Consider the following 21,303-nt stretch of genomic DNA (forward strand, 5'->3'; position numbering starts at 1 on the left):
GGAGAGAGAAATGTGTTTCTGTGTGAGAGAAAAAGAAAGTGGAGGTGAGAAAGTGAAATAATGTGTAAGGACAATAAATAGATGTGTGTGTGTATGTGGAAATATCCAAATTCTGGGACATATTTGCATTACCGGGCACATAGTTACCATGGAAACATGCTGATGATGCACCAGGACATACAGTATGACTTGAAGACTTTTCATCTTTTCTGTTTTTTGGCCTCAAAATATACGCACTGGCAGCATGTCTGCTGCTTAGTGGTCACCGCTTCGGTTTTTCTGCACCACTTTTGCCCGAGATGATGTGTCAGTCACACAGCGCCATTAATTTTGCGACGTCCTCATTTGGATTTTGTGTTGTTGGCTTTCAGTACATCTCTCCCTGAGCTGTGTTTATGAGGTTCACCTGAATGCAAATGAATGAAAGGGGGTCATTTCCACCCACAGTCACATCCTTCCATATAAAGCCGGTGTTACATCATTTTTCACAATGCTGCTGCTGTATAAAATCTTGAGCTCTCAAAAGACATCTTATGATTGTCTTTTCTGTTTTTTTCTTTTTTCTTTTGGTGCAAACATCATGTACTCATGAAAAACTCACAATTTTCTTTACTTTCAGAACCAGAGTCACAGTCCATTCTTGAACTAGAACACTTGTGCGATATGCTTTATGGGTACCTGAACATTTCAGGACTGAGCCACATTTAACTTAAAACATCACTACTGGAAAGTTTGTTTCTGCTTGTTGTGTTATGTCTATTCTCAATGCATCATGATGTCTGCTCCTGCACTTCAGCACTGTCTTGTTACATGTGACACTACGGCTCTAAGAGAAATGCTGTTTCAGTTTTATTTTATATGGACACACTTGAAGCCTGAATCATGAAAATACAAATAAATCATCAGAATGAACACAGCGCACTATTGCAATCCTTATATGTAGACTCTTTAGCAAACTTTTATTTTAAGGAATGATATGGTTCCTTAAGATCTAGATTTAAATTGTCACACCTCACAAACATGTGGACATGGGAGGAAGAGTGCATGTATAATGGGAAAAGGATGTTGAAGATGGAGCTGCCGGGCAGGAGGAAAAGAGAAAGATCACAGAAAGGATTTGTGGATGTAGTGAAGGAGGACATGCAGGGGATTGGTGTGCCAGAAGAGGATGCTAGGGTTAGACTGAAATGGAAGCAGATGATGTGCAGTGGTGACCCCTGTGGCAGCCTGAAGAAAAAGAAGAAGAAGACATGTCTTACATGTGTATAGATATAAATACAAACAAAACTGGCGAGGCTGTCTTGGCTCATAAAGAAATATACACCATAAATACCACAGAGTTCACCGAGTTTGTATCAGTGAAAATTCATGCATTTTAAAGCGGTGTTTTCATGTCAATATTATAACCTTATTATAGTAACTCAACTGAAAATTGATCAGCGGATTATTAGAGAGATTTCTGTTTGATGACGTGCTTTATGTCCACGGATGAAATATTACCTTTTTTAATCTTGATTTCATCTGGCTGAATAGATTTAGGATTAATTTTTAAAGTACTTTTTCAGGGTGTTTTTTCTTTTTAGTCAGCATGTCCTCTAGCTCAGCACACGCAGGCTACATTTGTTGAATGTGCTAGGAGGGGGGGGGTTGGGAATGAAAACATGGTCATTGACCGTTTGCCTTTTTATTGATAACAGATACCTGGTGTGGCTGCAAGTCGTTGCACACACCATTGACCAACAAGGTCGCAAAGTTTAAATAAACATCTTTCATTGTTTTCCACCCCTCTCCTCTTTACACCTGTTTTCTTCCTTGTTTCCGTTCCCTCTATGCAGGAGACAGTAGAGTATGCCTTCCTCATCATTTTCACAATAGAGACATTTCTGAAGATTATTGCCTACGGTCTGGTGATGCACCAAAACTCCTACGTCAGAAACGGCTGGAACATGCTGGACTTTGTCATTGTCATTGTGGGGTGAGTTTACAGGTAGCACATAATGCAAGATATACGTACAAATACACATTAGCACACGCACACAATTCTTTTTACATAAGAAACCAATCATGCGCACATCTGCTACGCTCTCTTCCATGTACTTGAAAAAAGATGGTATAACACACATTTGTGCATTTGCGCAACTTAGCCCAACATCTGGCCATCCGCTCTCTCAATCAAAAATGAATCATGACCTTATAAATTCTGTCCTGTATCACTACAATAGTGATGTTTTGAGCACATGCACCAAAGTGCACACTCATACACGCACAAAGACATGAATATATGGCTTTGTATAGAGTGACGGTTTATCAGTAGACCACCTGGCTCCTGTGGGACTTCAATGTAAACTGTGATGAGGTGTGAAAAACTAAAGGTAAATATGCATAGACATATGTAAAGAGCACACACATAAACCATGCACACTTGCACAGGCAGGTGCTTGAACAGAGAGACAAGAACAAAGAGGACTCACGGCTTTGTTCATTGCTTTCTGACTCTTTTGCTTTTATCTTTTTCTGCTCTGTTTTCATCACATTGCCATTACTGCTTCTTCCCTTACATGCCTCTGCCTCACTTTCTCTATATTTTATCTCCCCCTCTCTCCCCCTCTCTCATCTCCAGGTTGTTCAGTGTGGTTCTGGAGATGATAACCAAAGATGCAGATTCTGGTGGTCAGTCTGGAGGCAAACCTGGAGGGTTTGACGTCAAGGCCCTCCGAGCCTTTCGCGTGCTACGACCCCTTCGCCTTGTCTCTGGAGTTCCCAGTGAGTAAACATAAAAATGTGGAATAAATGTACATGTTTTACTCCCTTAAGTCCAAACCAATTAATCTTCTCTTTATTTAAGCGCCCTATGAACTCACACAGGAGTTCTCAGCTAATTTCACAGTGACTGGGTTGAGATGAGTGTAGATAATGTATGCTTGGATGCACGTGATCCTGTGATGGCACTGAAACACGCAATGGAAGTAGAAAAAAAACAACATCTCACAAAACACAATGGAAATATATTTGGGGAGAAAATAAACAGCACTAAACAGGTCTAAACAGCTGCTGAAATTACAGAAATCAAAACATGTGAAGGATTGCTCTGAGACACATTAAAAAGAAGCGGAGGATTCATCGGTGTAGTGAGGGACAGATAGATACGTGTTTGCTATTGGAACCAGATGTTCACACCCACATAGTCTTGAGAAATGGGTGTACCCAGCAAACATAAAATACTGTATCCTCAAAAGCTGGATTGGTGTCACTTGCACATAATTAAAACACTAAAGACACAACAGATCACATGTTGACATGAGTCATGGACTCTGAGTAAGGAAGGAAACATCTGGCTTGTTATTGGTGCACATTTCAAAAGCCAGCATCTGTGTGCACGGGACACTTTTGTGATACACACATTAATGCGTACCGGTTTTGGAGCAAAGTATGGTATGCAGATGAAAAACGCTGTGCACATATGGGATGTGAAGAGTATGGCACCATAGTAATGGAATCTACATAATAGGATACGGAGGCAAGCATGGCCAGGTCCCAACTTCCTACTGGCATAAAATTCAATGAAAAATTTAAAAAACAGTAGATTTGTTTGAACTATTTTCTCCTAAATGCATGACTACGGCGTGTTATTAGTCTAAATTATCATTAGGTGTGTTTAGTGAAAATGATCTGTTCTGAGTTAGCATGGTTCCATCTGCTCCAACTATTCATTTTATTCCACTTATCCAGTTTAGGGTCACAGTTGGGCTGGAGCCTATTCCAGCTGTTACAGGGCGAGAGGTGGGGTACACAGCTGACAGAGCCTCAGAGCCTTTCATGTGCTGTTAGCATAAGTTAGCGTTTGCACTAGGGACATTTTCTTATTTCTTATTATAAGACACCTTTAACGCATCTTCTTTTGTGCTTACCTAGCTTTGTCATCCAGTCTTATGAGTAGCCCAATTTTTCAGTGATTTCAAAGTTGTGTTTTATTACAATATGGAACCCTTTGAATTAGGGGACCATGTATTTCACATTAACATTGTGTTGATATTTTCAGCCTGTTATGTTTTATTCAACCCGGTGTTTTGTGTGAAAAACACTTCTTTGCTGTCCCCAGGTTCTCTCTGTTATGTTATTAGATTTCTATTCCAGCTCAGCTGAATTGTCTCTGCAAAGACAGTCACTATGGCAACCTTAAAACACCCAAGTAAAGGGTATTTCAAGCAGCTGGAGTGTTTCTGGTCATTTGTCCTTGAGGCAAAACAGCAGTTCTCATATGTTTTAAATGCATTTGAAGGTAATTAACTGGCTTTTATTAGTCAGCATGGCCAAATATCAACTACTCTATGTTTTTCACTGCAAACAAAGGTGACAGGTAAACATGGGCAGGATGCAGTTGAGAAGTAGGACATGGTGACCCTGACCGAGTCTGTTGTTTCTGGTGTCGTTATCGCATCAGCATTTGTAATAACAAGCCGTTAGAACTGCTATCAGATAATTATTTAAAATTCATTCAGTAATATTTAAATGCTTGTTTTTGATATAAAGCGCCTTGAGGCGACTGTTGTTGTGATTTGGCGCTATATAAATGAAATTGAATTGAATTGATATTGAATTAAAAGTTTTTAGTCATTCAGGATGGCAGGAATTATGTAGGAATAAATAAAACATCCTTAAGGAGTTTCACTGGATGCTTGTTAAAGTTTTTATGTAAGCAAGCAAACTACCCAAAAATGTGTGATTATGCACTGAGATGTTGTAATCTTGATAGTATTGTTAACAAGGAAAAAAGAGCCATAAAATGAATCACAACATGCAGGAACGAGGTTTCTTATAGTAGCTGTATGAAAAGCACAAGACTAGCAAAAAAAAATAAAGATATGAAGATGAGCTGCAATCACAAAGTCAGTTACCCTACCATAGGTACTACATAGTACTTTGTAATATCACACAAATGATACATGTGTCTTTTGTCCTGTCTCCCTCCCCTCATGGCAGCAAACAGCTGCTCCTTCCTGAGACTGGTTCTGTTGGAGGGTTCTTCCTGTTAAATGGGAGCTTTTCCTTCCCACTGTCACCAAGTGCTTGCTCATAGGGGGGTCGTCTGATTGTTGAGCTTTTCTCTGAATTATTATAAGATTTTTATCTTACAATATAAAGGTGATATTAAGATGACTGTTGTTGTGATTTGGCTTTATATAAAATAAAAATGACTTGAACTGAAAATAAAAAGACCTTAAATTATATATTCTTTAGTCTTTATTTGGCTTATTGATCTCAATAATCCGCCTGTTTATGAAACAGCTCAAAACTTCTTTTAGTGGCCAAGGTAGGATGTGGGTAAAAGAATGATGGGATATTACAAAGTAGCAAGTGTATAAACTTTGATAAAGCACTATCTCACTGTCTCGCTAAGTGAAATATTCACTGTGTTGTATTAAACACTTTAAAATTAAATCACGGTGCTAGCAACAGTAAAGCAGCATGACCTGTGCTTTGACTTGCTAACTTTACTGTCTGCTATACCCACTCCAACCTTTTATTGACGTCCAGGCTGGGCCTACTGGAACATTTCTGTAGTCATTTCTGGAACTATTATCACTAACTATTTAGTGAGGTTTTTGCTAGCTTGTGCTTTTGGGTTATTTGAGTATTGTATTCTTTCCACTGCCCTCCAAAGACACTTGACTGTTAGCAGTGCAAAGGTAGTTTACCAAAATAAAAATAAGGTGGTTGGTTAAACATTAGCTCTTAGAAGTTTGTGTAGGTCCTATCATATTACCCAGTTTCTTTATCATTCATTATATACTTTTTTCCTTCAGTGTTTCTGTTTTCAGCACACATTTGACCTTAAATCAACACATGCCCTAATGTGTCTACATTCTTTGAGTTGCCATAGCAACGTAGCATTTGCTAGGTCTGAGGAAAAAAGTACCTCTGGGACAGATGAAGATGCATTGAGCTCAAACGACATTTTCAGTTCTATACTGAAACTGAGTTTAACGTTTGTCTTGTCTTTGCAGTCTGATTTAGCTGGGATGTTTCAACCCGTTAGCTAGTAAAGCAGAGGATAGTTTGCTAGCTTTCATTCCTATCCACTGATATAATTAGACTTTTGTAAGAAATTGAGCATTTTTACAAATGTGTACATTTGCACTAATGTGAATACAGTGTTTGTGTGCAAGTTTCTGTATACCTATGTATTGTATAGCAAAACATACAGTAGGTTGCCCATGTGCCAGTTGCTAGCTAAACAAACTTTGACTGGAAAAGTGATTTTTTTTTTTTAAGCGTTTAGAGATTTTGTTCTGTAGCTGGTTATCAAAAAGAAATAAATGTAAACTTTTTTTTATTAATCCAATAAAGTCTTGATGGTTAAATACAGTTCCACCTTCTTAATAAATTTGTAGGCTTTGTATCTTTTTGGACTGTTTGTCAAACAAAACGATCACTAACCCCACATTAGGAACTTCATCTTTCATTATTTCTTGTATTTTATTTATTGAATATGCCTTAATACTGAGAAAATACTATAAGACAAATTGATAATGAAAATAAAAGTTATTTGCAGCTCTCACATTTATGTCTGTTTATTTTATATTTCCAAGATAGATTCTTTTAAGAATATTTAGTGAATAATAGGAAGAGACTCATGTTCATTTAGATGCAATGTTGTGGTATCAGTACGGATTTCAGCTGATTACTTTTTACAGTGCCTTTCAACATCAAATGCCATGATTTACCATGTAAAGGGTTACCATTAGTGTTTGTTGGAGTCGTATTCATTATTTACAGTCTAATTAGGCCTTAATATTTTGGTCCTTTGTTTGCTTTCTTGCATAATCATTGTTATCATGGGCATTATATGATTGATAATCATATCATGGCTTGGCTAAATGATTGGGTAAATAATTTGTGTTTTTGTCTTTTTGCATCTGTCCCAATTCCCGCAGAGTAAAACTGATGCTTCTTCTGACTGACTTTAGCTTCTTTATATTTTTGCAGGTTTACAGGTGGTTTTAAATTCCATTATTAAAGCCATGGTTCCCTTGCTTCACATCGCTCTGCTGGTCCTCTTTGTCATTATTATCTATGCCATCATTGGCCTGGAGCTTTTTATTGGCAAAATGCATGCCACCTGTTACATGACAGAAACAGGTAAGGTATCTTCCTTTCTTGTCTGCTACTACACGTCTGCTTCACTTTCTACAGACACCTGTTAAAAGAGGGATTTGTACTCCATAATGTAATGTAAACAGGCATACACGTCACCTTAGAACAGACTCAGGATTCAATCCCTGTCCCTGAAAATGAATGGACACATGTACCTATGTGAATGGTGACAAGCCACTGAAAACAGGGCAGAACAGCAGATGGTGGATTAAATCCAGTGATTAAATGACTAATATCTAGCTATTATGTAAACATGCTTGACCTTTGCTTTACCATTACTCTTTGATGTCAGTGTATCAGAAAAAAAGGGACATGTTGATGGACATTAGCACATATGTACACAAAGACACATACATAAAACCACAGTTAGAGTCTAAAATGGCTGACTGACGGGATTGAAGCAGCTTAAGTAACAGGGATTTGCTGCATTACGACAACTGTTATCGTGGCGTGTCACTCTCCCTCTCATACACCTTTCACGTAATCTCGCCTTCTTTCTCTCCCTTTCTTGCTTTCATCTGTTCTGTTTGCCTGGTGACTTCAGGAGAAGCACAGCAGGGTAAAGTCGAGAGGTCACGACAGAGCAGGATTGAATCTCGCTTTAATCAAAGCCACTGTGTGTTCACCAGCCCTGAAAAATAGCATTTAGCATGTGTTTTTTTTAGGTTTTTGGATAGGTCAGAGGGACATGCATCCAAAAAAGGAAGAGGCCACATGTTTGAATTTGTGTGTGTAGAAGCACTGTGGTTATTTGATTAAAAAGGTGGAAAGTTTAACATGTGGGCTAATCTACAGTGAGTGAACTGAGGGTGCTGGGGCAAACTGTAATTAATGTCAGTGTATAGCATAATTTTCTGCATTGCTCCTATGATGATGGAATAATGTCAGAATACTGAACAGTGCAATTTTAAAGTGTGACACAGAGGAATGCATGAATGGCTCTATGGATTCCTGATACCTATTTTATCATGGATATAGCTTAAACTTAACTTTATTATTATCTTTGCATGAAGTAATAATCCAATCATAATGTCAGAATCAAAGAAAATACAGTGATGGGGAACTCTTAAAAATAATGCTGGAGGAAAAAAACTCCACATTCTTGAAAATAGATAGATTATAACACACTAAGAATGAAGATGCAACATGAGATTTAAACGTGGACAAAGAACATACGTGAAATGATGTGACAAATAATTGAACAAGTTTTGCCTGGATGATCTAAAGTCACTTTCATGTTGTTTCCATGTTGATTTACCTGTTTGTCTTTGTATCTCCAGGTGCCCTCGCAGAGGAAGAGTCGGCGCCATGTGCAATATCAGGGCATGGGCGTCATTGCCTTCTCAATGGTACAGTTTGCCGGGAGGGCTGGCAAGGCCCCAACAATGGCATCACCAACTTTGACAACTTTTTGTTTGCCATGCTCACTGTGTTCCAGTGCATCACCATGGAAGGCTGGACTGACGTTCTCTACTGGGTAAACCCAAATTTACAATGCTACTTGAAAATATAGTGCTGTGCAAAAGTCTTGAGCCACCTTGCATTTATTTATATGTTGTTTCCAGGAAGCCAGACTTTCTTGCAATTTTTTAAGTGGTCTTGAGCAATAGTTCTCCAGGATTTCTCCTGGTGTAGGATGTTGACTTTGGATACCGGCTGCTTTTCCAGTCATTATTCAGTCCACTCTTTGTACCTGGCTATTTTCAGTAGAATGTTATTTGTGTTTTTTAAGCTACTTAATGCTGACCTATGAATCATTCAGACATAAATAAAGACACATAGCTTCCTGGAAGAACAAGTGTTGTGTTAACATATTTAGACAACTAAGAGCCAATTTTAAATCTTATCTTTAGGGACTTTGTTACTAGCAGCCTATTGGGAAAAATGGTTTGTTTAGATTAATATACAAAAATACCAAATATTAGACAGTTTGACAGGCATAGTATTTGGAAAACAACAAAATGATTCCCAAAGTGCTATTAGCTGAAAACCTGGCATACATTGGCATGGTGTGTCTTGGTGAAACTGAACCGATCGACAGTATCTGAAAGTCATGTTCTTAAGAACAGGAAACAATCCTGTCACAGGACCTGAGAGATGCATCTGGCCCTTCACTTGATCCATCTACTGTTCCATTACTTAAGAATGGGAAACTTATAGAAAAGGCTGAGGTAACCCAAGTTACACAAGAAGACTGAAAATCAGTAACATCTCTTATGAAGTGCAAAATAATCATCAATATGCACTGAGGAGGTCAGGAAAGAGTGTCTACAGCCATTTGTAAAACATGGTGGAGGCTCTGTTATGGTTTGTGGATCTTGTCGAAATTGATGGAATTTTCAAGACAGAAAACTACCATCGGAGTTTTATGCAGGATGCAATTGCATCTGGAAAGCGTGCGACTGGAACTGGATTTTTTTTGTTTTAGCATGATAGTGATCCCAAACACACTGCAAATTCAATACAAGCATATCTGGATAGGAAAACACTATCAGTCATGGATCCCCAAAGCCCAAACCTCAACATTACTGAAACAGTGTTGGATCATCTTGACAGAGAACAGAAAAAAATGACAGGCAACATCCACCAAAGAGCTCTAAATGTCCTTCAAGGAGCCTGGAGAGCTATTCCTGCACACTAGTGAAATATATTACAAGAAAGCTGCCTAAGAGAGGTCAGGCGGCATTGAAGAATAAAGATACCAAATACTGATTTCCAACTTTGTTAGAATTCCACAAACTCTATTTGTGCCTTATATCCTGTATTTCTCAAAGTTTGCACATATTTGAAGAAAATGCTGGCTCAGGAGATTTACACAGCACTGTATGTATAATATTAAAGTAATAATAAGTGTAATAGGATTATGCATGGTTTTTTTTAAACAAAGTTAATGTCATTTAAATTCTATAAAAAAAGAGAGTTGTTTTTTATAGCTCCTAACAAAAAAAGGGGATTCGCATGACAAACTATTGTTATATAGACAATGGAGCTATTGCTTAACAATGGAACATTAGTTACAAATGTGACAAAAGCAGTAAGACACCATTCAGAACCATGATTTTTCATGCAGGTTTGACCCCAGCAACACTTTTCCAAGCAAACTCATTTAAGCCTTTCAGTTTTTTTCTCTCTGTTTTGCAAATCCATGCTTTATGTGATTTTTTGTTGTTGTTGTTATTTTCTAAAAAAGTTTTCACAGCTACAGTGTGTAACCCATTTTTAAAGGCTAGCCTGAAACCCCCGGCTTCATATTAACACAAATCACCAACAGCTTTTAATTAGCCAAAATACTCAGCACTGATGATGAGTTTTCCTCACAATACACCCACGCCCTTTTATTGATGGAGACCCTCATCTATGAAATAATGAACCTCTTCACCTCCTTCTCGTTCGTCTTCTCAGGTCTCTCTCTCTCTATCCCACACACTTTCATGCATGTATGTGTTACCATGGCAATCCCATGCTAATACTGCTGTTAAAGTGGTGGAAGGAAGGAGATTCAGCAAACCTAAAAGATGGAAAAAGAGATCATGGCAGGATAGATACGCAGATGTATAAATTAAAACTGACCTTGAGCCTTTCGTACTGATATAAGCCAAGTATAAATGTTTCTTCGGGGTGGGCGGTTCTGCGGCTGGAGGCAGGCACATCAGTGGGATTTTTTTCTTTAACGGGAAAATGACTATCAAAATAGAAGTGTAAACTGTAAACATTTACACTGACTGAGCAAATAAAAGTGCCTACTGTGATGAGAGCTGTGTGAAATGTGATTATGAAAAAAGGGCAAACTTTTAGGTCCTGGTGTTGCCAGCAGCTCAGCTAAGAGGCACGTTGGATTTAGTGCGGTCATTTGGCACAGCCTCATTACTAACACTAATACAAGTACTTACTGTCATTCATAACTGACCCAGTTGTCTCTCACGTGGTTCCCTCTAGTGGTCACCCGTCCTGCTGCAGTTTTAGCTGTAGTTGAGTGACAAACCTCTTTCCTGCTCAAGGGATACTGTGGGCTTTGCACCTCCATGAGTTAATGATTTTTTTAAAATTAGAATTCAGTTTTTCTTTTTGAATAATTTAATCTATGTAAGCTGTAAGAATAACATTGCCATGTCTGCATTTAGAGTTAATTCAGTTAAATGTTCCTATTATCTCTTTCTGTGTAGATGAATGATGCAATGGGCTTTGAGCTGCCGTGGGTCTACTTTGTCAGCCTCGTCATCTTTGGATCCTTCTTTGTTCTTAACCTGGTTTTGGGTGTGCTGAGTGGGTATGTTTCATGTTTCTGTTTTGATTTGTTGTTTTAATAAAATGCCCTGTTGTGGGTGCTGAGAGTCTACTTGAAAGGAACATGCAATTTACAGTATGCGTGTAATATATCTATAAAACATATTCATAGATGGGGTATTTTGCTCATTTTGGTAATAATATAAAAATGTGATGCTGCGTGTGAATTCCACAAATAAGTTTAACCCTGCACATTTTAACAAATGATAAGAAATTGTTTGATGAGGTTATTAAGTTATCAGTTTTAGTGCAGCCTTAGTTTTAAGACTGCAGAGCGCTGCCATTCTGTACAGTGTTACGGTGACCCAGGTTTGACATTATGCTTTCCCCTCTATAGAGAGTTCTCCAAAGAGCGAGAAAAGGCCAAGGCTCGAGGTGATTTCCAGAAGCTGCGTGAGAAGCAGCAGTTAGAAGAAGACCTGAAGGGCTACTTGGACTGGATCACCCAGGCAGAGGACATCGACCCTGAGAACGAGGAGGAGGGAGATGAGGAGGGCAAGCGTAACCGTGAGTTACCTGGATTTAATGTTTTTTTTTTCTCTACTCTTGTCCAGCACTCTTGTCCAGCAGGCAAACAAAGAATGCAAACAGAACTGTGACTTACAAAGCCTTAACTTCTTCTGCCCTGAGATAATGCTGCACATTTCTTTGCCACTAAAACTGTTACAAGAGGAAGGAGAGACGGTCAATCTGTTAAGCATCTAACTGGCAGTTCTCATGATCCTTTGCTTACTTTGACTTGAATGCGGCTCATTGTGGGAACATGATGTTGTTTTGAGACAGCTGCTTCCTTGCAATAATTTCTGACTTGGCATTTGATTAGTACAGTAAGTGAGGGGTGACTGCTTCTGTTTATTTGTGTTGACGAGGAGCACAAGGACTGAATTAGAATGAGGAAGCTCAGGCAGGGATTGCTTGAAGCATCTAAGATTTCACTAAAAATTGTATGATAATGCACCGAATGCAATCTAATACATGAATGTAAATCTTTTGTGAGTTCCTACATTTCTGCAAACATACTGTATGACCTACAACAATGACTCCTGAAGCCCCTGGTGGGCCGCAAAGGTACTGCAAGTAGGCCACAGTAATAACAGAAATTGATTAGTTTGATTACTCACAGGTTTGTACAGTTAAATTTTTATATACATGTATTTATTTATATAAAAAATGAATTTAATTTGGTAATAGGAGATAGCTAGTTTGTGATATTACTAATTTTTCTGACACAAATTAATCGATCTTGATAAGGTTGTTTATGTTTTTTGAACACAAATTTAAAGGAAATATATCGCTTTCTCTTGTGTTTTGATTAGATTTAAGATGGATGGGCCCGTTGGGATTTTCTGGTTCTTAAGTGGGCGGCAGCAGTCCTGACTTTGGGGATGGCTGACTTACAACATGATCATGACAAGAAAGCCTAGTGTAACAAATGTGGGAAGATCAGTGTTTTCAGCTGCTCTCAGTCATTCATGGCACAGCAGAGAATGATTAAGCTATGACAGCCTCATAATTCATTTAAGAAAATTAGAATAAAAAAACTTTGCTTTCAAATAGAAATGTGTTCTGCAACAATACGCTTCTTAACATCCACCTCCACCTCTGACACAGTTAAATACCTACATTTTTGCCTTTGTGTACGCAGTACGAATATCTCAGCCAGACATATTATGTGCCTTATAACCGCTGAATATTATCTTCCACATAATTAGTGTTAAATCACTACAGCAGTGAATCACAGCCTCTGAATTACCACCTACTTTTTCAGATACGTTCACTTATAACCGTTTTGACCATTCATGGGTCTCTCCAGCCGGTCAGAGTAAACACCAGCGTTAGTCTAATCCATAACAAATGTAATGGAATCCTTATTACATGGACGTAATGCTTATATTAGCGTTCACTTAATCCTCACATTTATATACAACTGGTGGTATAAACACCCATCGTTGGCATGCTGGAGGATTTTATCTATGAAATCATAACCACTGCAGCAGTGCAGTTTGTGTGCTGCACTACACTTTCACACATGCGTGTCGTGAAATTAAATCTCTAGAATTTTCTTTGATGTGTCTTCAGTGTCTTCAGATTTTCACAGCGCTGCACGTTCAATACCATGGCAAAAGCTGTGTGTTTTTCTTTGCTGTATTTCAATGTTTATATGGGTTGTAAATAAAAATGCATATAAATACTGTATTTTACTTTTATCTGGATTCCAAAAACTTAACTATTTCAGCTAATGTGATCTAACGCAACGTATTGTGGATGGACTGTAACCATAATGTAATTCAGCTCCACGTTTGCCGTAATAAACAAGATTTTAACGTTGCTGGTTAGATTTGGTTAAATTTGTAGACAATGTTACTTGGTTGCAGTAGCAATTACACAGAAAAAATACTGACAAGTAGTAACAAAAATATATTTTTCGTTACAGGCACGCCCTGGAAAAATATTTTCAGATTCAGAAAAAGCAGGAGTATCTGCGTAATTCTTAGATTTTAATAAAGAAGGCAAACAAAAAACAGGCAAACTTGATTTGCAGATTGACATTTGTATTCATGTGTGTTTAGGTACTGTGACTGGTGGAGAAGCCAGTATGAACAACTTGAACAGTTAGTTCTGGTTTCTGACATTTGCTGTATATGGAATAAGTCGAATGAGCCATTAAATAATCTAATAGTCCAAAGTTGATGAACAGGAGAAATTTGGGCTTTTTTTTTTTACATATGACATAGCATCCTGCCATCAGAGAGAGATGAATTTCCTTAGTTGTTTTCTCTACCTTAAACATTTACTTTTTTGTGTGTTTATTTAAGCATAGTATTTCTAATGTCTGGTATGAAAATCGGATGGCGCAGCGGCTCCGTGATTCTATTAACTGACAGTAGGAAGGCCATTTAAAATTATGTGTTGAATTCAGGGTTTTTCTTTTGTTATTTTGCAACAAATGTTGGGACTGAAGCTTGTGACATTAATAATTATACCATAATCCATCTGGATGTGCAGGGAAAAAAATGTGGGCGTAACTGAGATGAAAATACATCTGACCCGAATTATAGCTAGACTGCCTCGTAACCATTCACAGAGCAGTCAGTGCGAATGTACCTGTCAGTTTTTATGTTCACCAGTAGTTGCCTTGCTTTTAGCACTGCTGTCGATGTTATAGATGACGACGCACTAACTTTACTTCCTTGCAGTGTGTGTGCGCCTTCTAAAAACTGTCTGTAGACTGCTGTTAATACCTGTTTCACCCTTCTCTTCCCTTCGTTTCTTTACATCATTTTCTCTCTTTACCCACAATTGTTCTCTTCTCTGCTTTCTTCTACTCTTTTCCAAAGTCGTGTTTAATGTTGATCGTTTCCAGTGTTACAGTGTATTATATAGTTACTCTGTCCAGAATTTACAGAGCTAATGTTACAGCGTGCAGTCTAACAGATAATTGATTTTTATTGCTTTGTTTAATTTGTTTTTGCTTCATGTACTCAGCGGGACACTTTATAGTCATGGACAATCTTATGATGACACATTTAAAAAACGAATGTCCTTGACTGTCTTATTTATTTGCTGATATTAATACTAATACAAGTACATAATTTATGAGCTGATATATATCATAATTATGCCTTTATGTTCATCATGTTCTCTCTCTAAATGGTCTGATGTCTTCAAATCTACAAATTACTGTGAATTCCTCCTTATTTGGTCTTTTTACTCCTTACTGCCAGTCACTTTTGCCCAAGGAGCAATGATGAATTAATTTTTACACACACAATTCATGCATAAATAAATGTAGTTAGTGTATTATTATTAGTAGTTAATCCACTAAATATAATTCAAGAATGTCCTGTATACTTTTCTGGACACGGTAGCTGTGCCAGTAGCTTGTATTGCAGCTGTCTCTTGCTGTACGTTCCTCTCTCTCTTGTTGTGCTGTGTACTGACTCACTGCTTCCTCTGCTGTCTGGCTGTATGATCTGCATGTTGATAACACCAAGGGGTCACGCTGGCTGACCTTACTGAGAAGAAGAAAGGAAAGTTTGGCTGGTTCACTCAGTCCACAGAGACACAGGGTAAATGTGTGCGCGCGCGAGTGTCTGAAAGTCTGAATTTCCCCTCACATCTTCACCAGGACGGTTCATCACCTGCATGTGCTTTGCTTATGCTTTGTGTGTGCTCTCGTATTTAAACACCCTTTCCTTTATTAGTCGGTTTCTGATCCTTACCATCTTCAACACATACATGTTATTCTATTACTGCACTAAAAAAAGAAAATGGAGTTTGACCCGTTTAGAGCAGTTTAGAGAAAAATTATATATTTTTATTTATCTGAAGAATTAGTAACACTGATATTCCTAATACCACCCACACACCACATTGAACATTGTTTTACATACATATGTGTGTGGGCGCATGTGAATGTAAGCCTAATTCACAATGCATACTTTAGTAAGTATAAAACCATCAAGATAACAACAATAAGCCTCACTTAAAAGGATAAATATCCTGTGAAACTCTAAAAATTATATGGCATTGAAAATAAATAATGTTATTAGTATATGCACCAACAAGCCTTAACTTTAAAATCTATAACATAACTGAAAATGAGCTCCCTTAAAGTACTTAAAATGTAAATGTTGGCATTTTGTTGTCCAAAAATGTACTTACATGTATAATATGTGAGTGTTAAATGTCAGCAAAATTTATTTAGCTCATATTTATATATGAAATGCTCGTCAAACACATTTCATTGCAATGTTGACCCTGTGCTACCTTGCATATGACAAATAAAACTGAAAACTGAAACTGATTTACTGTATTGCCATGTAAGTATAGGGTATATTTATCTAATATTAATGTTGTTAGTTAATACTATAACTAGATTTTCAGTATTTTGGGTCAGAAGAAAAATACCTTAGCTACAAAATTATTAAAATTTAGTTCTAATAATCAACATCACCTATATGTTGTAAAATGAATTGTAAATTGAAGTTTTGTAAATAGTTATTTTAATGTTTACCATGAAAGTAAAACTGCAAAAAAAATACTTGTATATATTATAATGAGTAATAAATTAGTTATTACTCATTATTATTGTTAATAGTTATTTTTATTTTAATAGATTTAAGTGTATTTTTCTACAAAATAACTTTATTGTAATACATTGCTTATGTTATAATAGGTGATAAGATAATCTAATTATTACTTTGATTTATTTACAAAGAATTATAGACATTAGTTTAAACTTTCCAATAACCATTAAGATATAACAGTTATCTAACAACACAGATAATTATCATACGCAACTGTAGAAACCAATTATTAGCACATTAGTGTACATTATGAATTATAATTTAATCTCTTAATAAACAATAACTTACCATTTTTTAATGATGACTGAGGGAAAACATAGAATTTTATCTAGGACTGCCACATGGTTTTCTCATCATCATTATCATAATAATGGCATCTTCATCATCATCATCATCATTTTGAGTCACGTTTTCAATTGCAACTATATTTTGTGCATGTACAGTAAATGTGAATTCTAATGTGTATACGCATGACATACCTGGACAAGAATAATTGATGCATTTGACTGACTGCAGTGTTCATCTGAACACTGCAGTCAGTGGTATTTCAAACCTCACCATGGAAAATGGATTTCCAGGTCCAGTCCAATAAATAATAATCTATCAAATTTAGTTTGACTCTGGACTGGCAGCATGTATTCACTGTTACTAGATCTGTGCAAAAACCTCGAGCTTCATCTTTTTGCAGTGCTCACAAGCATTACAGCTGGTTTCACACTGTGAAACTCCAACATCCAGGGGTCAAACTTTGTCAGGCAGTCACTCCAGCATTTTTATCTGACACTTGCAGATTTTGCTGTTTCATTTAAAAAAAAATTTTTCTGGTGGTTTGGCTTGGCCTTCCTAATAAAAAAAAGAGATCAATGGAGTCCATGTTAAATAATCACAAGCTGAAATCTGAACTCAAGATTATAATCTATTGTTTTACTGTAACGACTGATTAGAGTGTTTATTTGGGCTTTGTTTGTTCAGATTTTAAAATAAGTCACATTTATTTTGAAGGATATTTTATCACTCGAGAACCAAGCCAAATCAAAAATGCATGGATATCAATAAGATAATCAGTCATAACATAACAGAAAGCCTGTGTAATAAACTTTTTTCCATTAACGTGTCTTTACGTGTGTGTATTTGTATGTGTGTGTGTGCGACATGACAGCGAGCATACCCACAAGTGAGACAGAATCAGTGACCACAGACAATCACAACGGAGAGGAAGACAAATCACCATGCTGTGGTCCACTGTGGTGAGTGCTGTATATGTTACTCAACACATTACACGTTTCACTCTAAAATTTTATTGACAGCTTAGGCTGTCTGGTAATTGACAGTCAGTAATATTAAAACTCATTTGATTGGATTGCAGAGTGCACATTTGCACATGCTGTTACATTTAATTAAAAGTTGCTTCTTTTTATTCTCCCCAGTCAAAAAATTACTAAATCAAAGTGCAGGTTGGTACCCCGTTGTGGTGCTGCATGGTAGCTTTGTTCATCATTTACTGGACTTGTCTCATCTTGCATGGTTGATTATGGCATCATGTTTTAATTGTTCAGACCGCTGATGTTTTCATCTGTGTTTTTTCCCCTAAATGTAATCATTGTGTTTATGCACCTGAAACCTACCCTCTTTTCCTCCTAATCAACTTTTTCCCCTTTGGAATCATAATGAAGTTGCTTTTATTGTATTTCACCAATCAAATAATCCAATAAATAGCAATACAAAAAGCAAAAACCTAAACATGTGACACTCATCGCCTACAGCCGTCAGTGGCGTCGATGGAACCGTTTCTGCCGCAGGAAGTGTCGCGCAGCTGTGAAATCGGTGACCTTTTATTGGCTCGTCATCATCTTGGTGTTCCTCAACACTCTTACTATCTCGTCTGAGCACTACAACCAGCCAGACTGGCTGACTGAAGTACAGGGTATGTGCTTTGCTCTGTTTGTTCCACGCTATCCTAAAACGTGCATTTAGACGTTTTTATCCCGCTTTTTTCTCCAGATGTTGCCAACAAAGTTCTTCTGGCCTTGTTCACCTTGGAGATGCTGGTGAAAATGTACAGCTTGGGATTGCAGGCCTACTTTGTATCCCTGTTTAACCGCTTTGACTGTTTCGTGGTGTGTGGCGGCATCGTAGAGACCATCCTGGTGGAGTTAGCGATCATGTCTCCTTTGGGTATCTCTGTATTGCGCTGCGTACGCCTCCTTCGAATCTTCAAAGTCACACGGTGAGCAATTCCCGCACTAATACTACTACTGACAATGACAATAATATTAATAATACTAATGTTTATATAGCACCTTTATTAACAAGGTTTGTGCTGAACTGAACATAAGTCAAAGAAAAAAATAAAATAAAAGTCAAATTTAAAAAAGTCACACAAAAGATGAGAATTCAAAAGTGCATGAGGTCTATGAAATGTCCCCTAATTACATTTAAAAACATAACATTTAAATATATTATAATATATTCATATATAGGTTCCAGCGCCCCAGCGACCCTGAAAAATATAGGCAGAAGAGAATGGATACATGGATGAATAATAATCTATTTAATACAGGCATCAGACCAGCGAACCTCCACTGGCACAGCCTGTTACAGACATGGCCAGTAATCCATCAATGGGAATGTCTGAGGTTTCTATTTAACACAGAGCAAAGACAAAACTATTAAATCTTAAAAAAAACAAAACAACAGAAAGTCATGTGATCTCTGGACGTAAGATGTTTAAAACCCCGTCTTTTGATTCAAATATGGGGTTTTAAAATTAGTTTTTATATAATTTTTCATTGGAGTGCATTGTAGTTTTTTTAAATTCAGTTTTCAGACTTATACATGTGAGCTTAGAGTGCAACTAACGTAAGCAACATTTAATCTCTCACTGACAGAAAAAAAGCCTTTTATTTTGTATAAAATGTATCACTTGTATGAAGCTCAGAAAATAAGGAAGTGCTTTCTCCCCGATTATTGCCAAAAGTGATCTGTTACATGAGAACACGTGAAAGATCTCGCTGTAAATCTTTCACATAAGGCTGATGACACTTATTTCAAACAAACCGAAGGATTCAGGCATCTGTGAGCATATTAACTGACTACAGCATGTCTGATACCAGGTGGCTAAGTTGGGCGTATTGACAAAACATAATGCCTTATTGTTTGTTTCTTCTTCAGTCACTGGGCATCTCTCAGTAACTTGGTGGCCTCTCTCCTCAACTCCATGAAGTCCATCGCATCCCTGTTGCTGCTGCTTTTCCTCTTCATCATTATCTTTTCCCTGCTTGGCATGCAGCTTTTTGGGGGAAAGTTTAACTTTGATGAAACTGTGACTAAAAGAAGCACTTTCGATAACTTCCCCCAGGCCCTTCTCACTGTTTTCCAGGTATCTGTTTGATTTCATTGTTTCAGTCAAAATTAAAGCTCGCTGTGAGCTAATTCAATGCTAATCTGTCAAAGAGTCTGTTTGTTGAGGTGCGATTTGCAAGAATCACAACATCCAATCTAAGTGTCTGCAGTAAGACAATAAATACTGTTTAAATAATTGTCTGGGCAAACAGAATAATTTTGGCGTCTTCTGCTCTACATTGTGTTCACCAGATCTTGACAGGAGAAGACTGGAACACAGTAATGTATGATGGCATCATGGCATACGGTGGTCCTGCCTCCTCTGGAATGGTCGTCTGCATTTACTTCATCATCCTCTTTATTTGTGGAAACTGTATCCTACTGCCTGCGAAGTGTGCACACATCCGTGTGAAAAAGTTGTTTTTAATCGGGGTGTTTAGTGTTTTCTTTTTAACTCAAATGATCAGACATCCTGCTAAATGTTTTCTTGGCCATCGCCGTTGACAACCTGGCAGATGCAGAGAGCCTCAACACAGCGCAGAAAGAGGAGGAAGAGGCAAAGAAGAGGAAGAATAGTGCCAGGTGAAGCTGTTTAATATTTTATATTTGAAGGTCTAGTGTTGAAGTCTTTTGTCACAGTCACTTAAAAAAAAAAAAGCGTTGTAAATCAGACCTTTTCATCTGTGCCCAACAGGGATGCAAACGCTGATAAGAAGAGATGTGACATAGCAGAAAGCAAAGATGGCGAGACCAAGGTAAAAAAAAATCAGGATTTACATTATATTATCAAACTGCAGACATGCATATGTTAAATGGCAGCACTGATTTTATTAAAATCTCTCTTAAACCTGAATGATGAAGGTGCCGCTGGAGGGCTTGCAAGAGGAAAACAAAGAGTTGTATCCTTCCAGTGAGTCTCCAGGTAAACTGATTTGTTTTAACTGAGCAATACACATACAGTATACACACACACACACACACACATATATATATATACATATATATATATATATATATTAGGGGTGCAACGATACACAAAATTCACGGTTCGGTTCGGTTCGATACTTTGGTGTCACGGTTCGATATTTTTTCGATACAAAAAAAATGTTCATGCCTTTTTAATTTGTCATTTATTAAAATTATAAATATATATTTTAACTCAAAAGTACAGTTTTTAAATTTAATGTTGCTGAATCAACAGTAATTAAAAAAATAAATATATCTCAGGGCTCTCAAAATTTCAAAATCCCTGGTAGCCCTTCGGGCAGGGACTCTTCAGTTTTTGGTAGCCCAAAATAAATGTAAGTAGCCCGAATAAAAAAGAGAGCAATTTTTTGATTGATGTTTTGTTTCCTGTTTTGTTTCCTTTACAATATTATACATTAAAGTATAATATTGTAAAGGAAACAAAACATTAATCAAAAAATTGTTG

At 37.3% G+C, this 21,303-nt stretch overlaps 1 protein-coding gene across 11 annotated transcripts in view; it reads left to right on the forward strand.

The window, feature by feature from the left end:
* The window catches only part of cacna1db (calcium channel, voltage-dependent, L type, alpha 1D subunit, b), a 99,712-nt gene that overhangs the window by 35,681 nt on the left and 42,728 nt on the right, over positions 1–21,303 (forward strand). For 7 of the 11 annotated variants that reach the window (XM_040047540.1, XM_040047541.1, XM_040047542.1 and 4 more), the window contains exons 4-19: positions 1,836–1,975; positions 2,621–2,763; positions 6,988–7,140; positions 8,436–8,632; positions 11,319–11,422; positions 11,777–11,946; positions 15,435–15,509; positions 17,689–17,776; positions 17,957–17,983; positions 18,293–18,453; positions 18,531–18,756; positions 19,701–19,908; positions 20,124–20,244; positions 20,339–20,453; positions 20,566–20,626; positions 20,733–20,793. In XM_040047540.1, coding sequence (XP_039903474.1) covers positions 1,836–1,975; positions 2,621–2,763; positions 6,988–7,140; positions 8,436–8,632; positions 11,319–11,422; positions 11,777–11,946; positions 15,435–15,509; positions 17,689–17,776; positions 17,957–17,983; positions 18,293–18,453; positions 18,531–18,756; positions 19,701–19,908; positions 20,124–20,244; positions 20,339–20,453; positions 20,566–20,626; positions 20,733–20,793 — 2,050 coding nt within the window. The remainder of the gene's footprint in view (positions 1–1,835; positions 1,976–2,620; positions 2,764–6,987; positions 7,141–8,435; positions 8,633–11,318; positions 11,423–11,776; positions 11,947–15,434; positions 15,510–17,688; positions 17,777–17,956; positions 17,984–18,292; positions 18,454–18,530; positions 18,757–19,700; positions 19,909–20,123; positions 20,245–20,338; positions 20,454–20,565; positions 20,627–20,732; positions 20,794–21,303) is intronic. The other 4 variants (XM_040047549.1, XM_040047546.1, XM_040047550.1 and 1 more) reach the window with 2 other exon arrangements.

This window comes from Simochromis diagramma, unplaced genomic scaffold (assembly GCF_900408965.1).
Source record: "Simochromis diagramma unplaced genomic scaffold, fSimDia1.1 OVJJ01000387.1, whole genome shotgun sequence".
NCBI classification, from domain to species: domain Eukaryota; kingdom Metazoa; phylum Chordata; class Actinopteri; order Cichliformes; family Cichlidae; genus Simochromis; species Simochromis diagramma.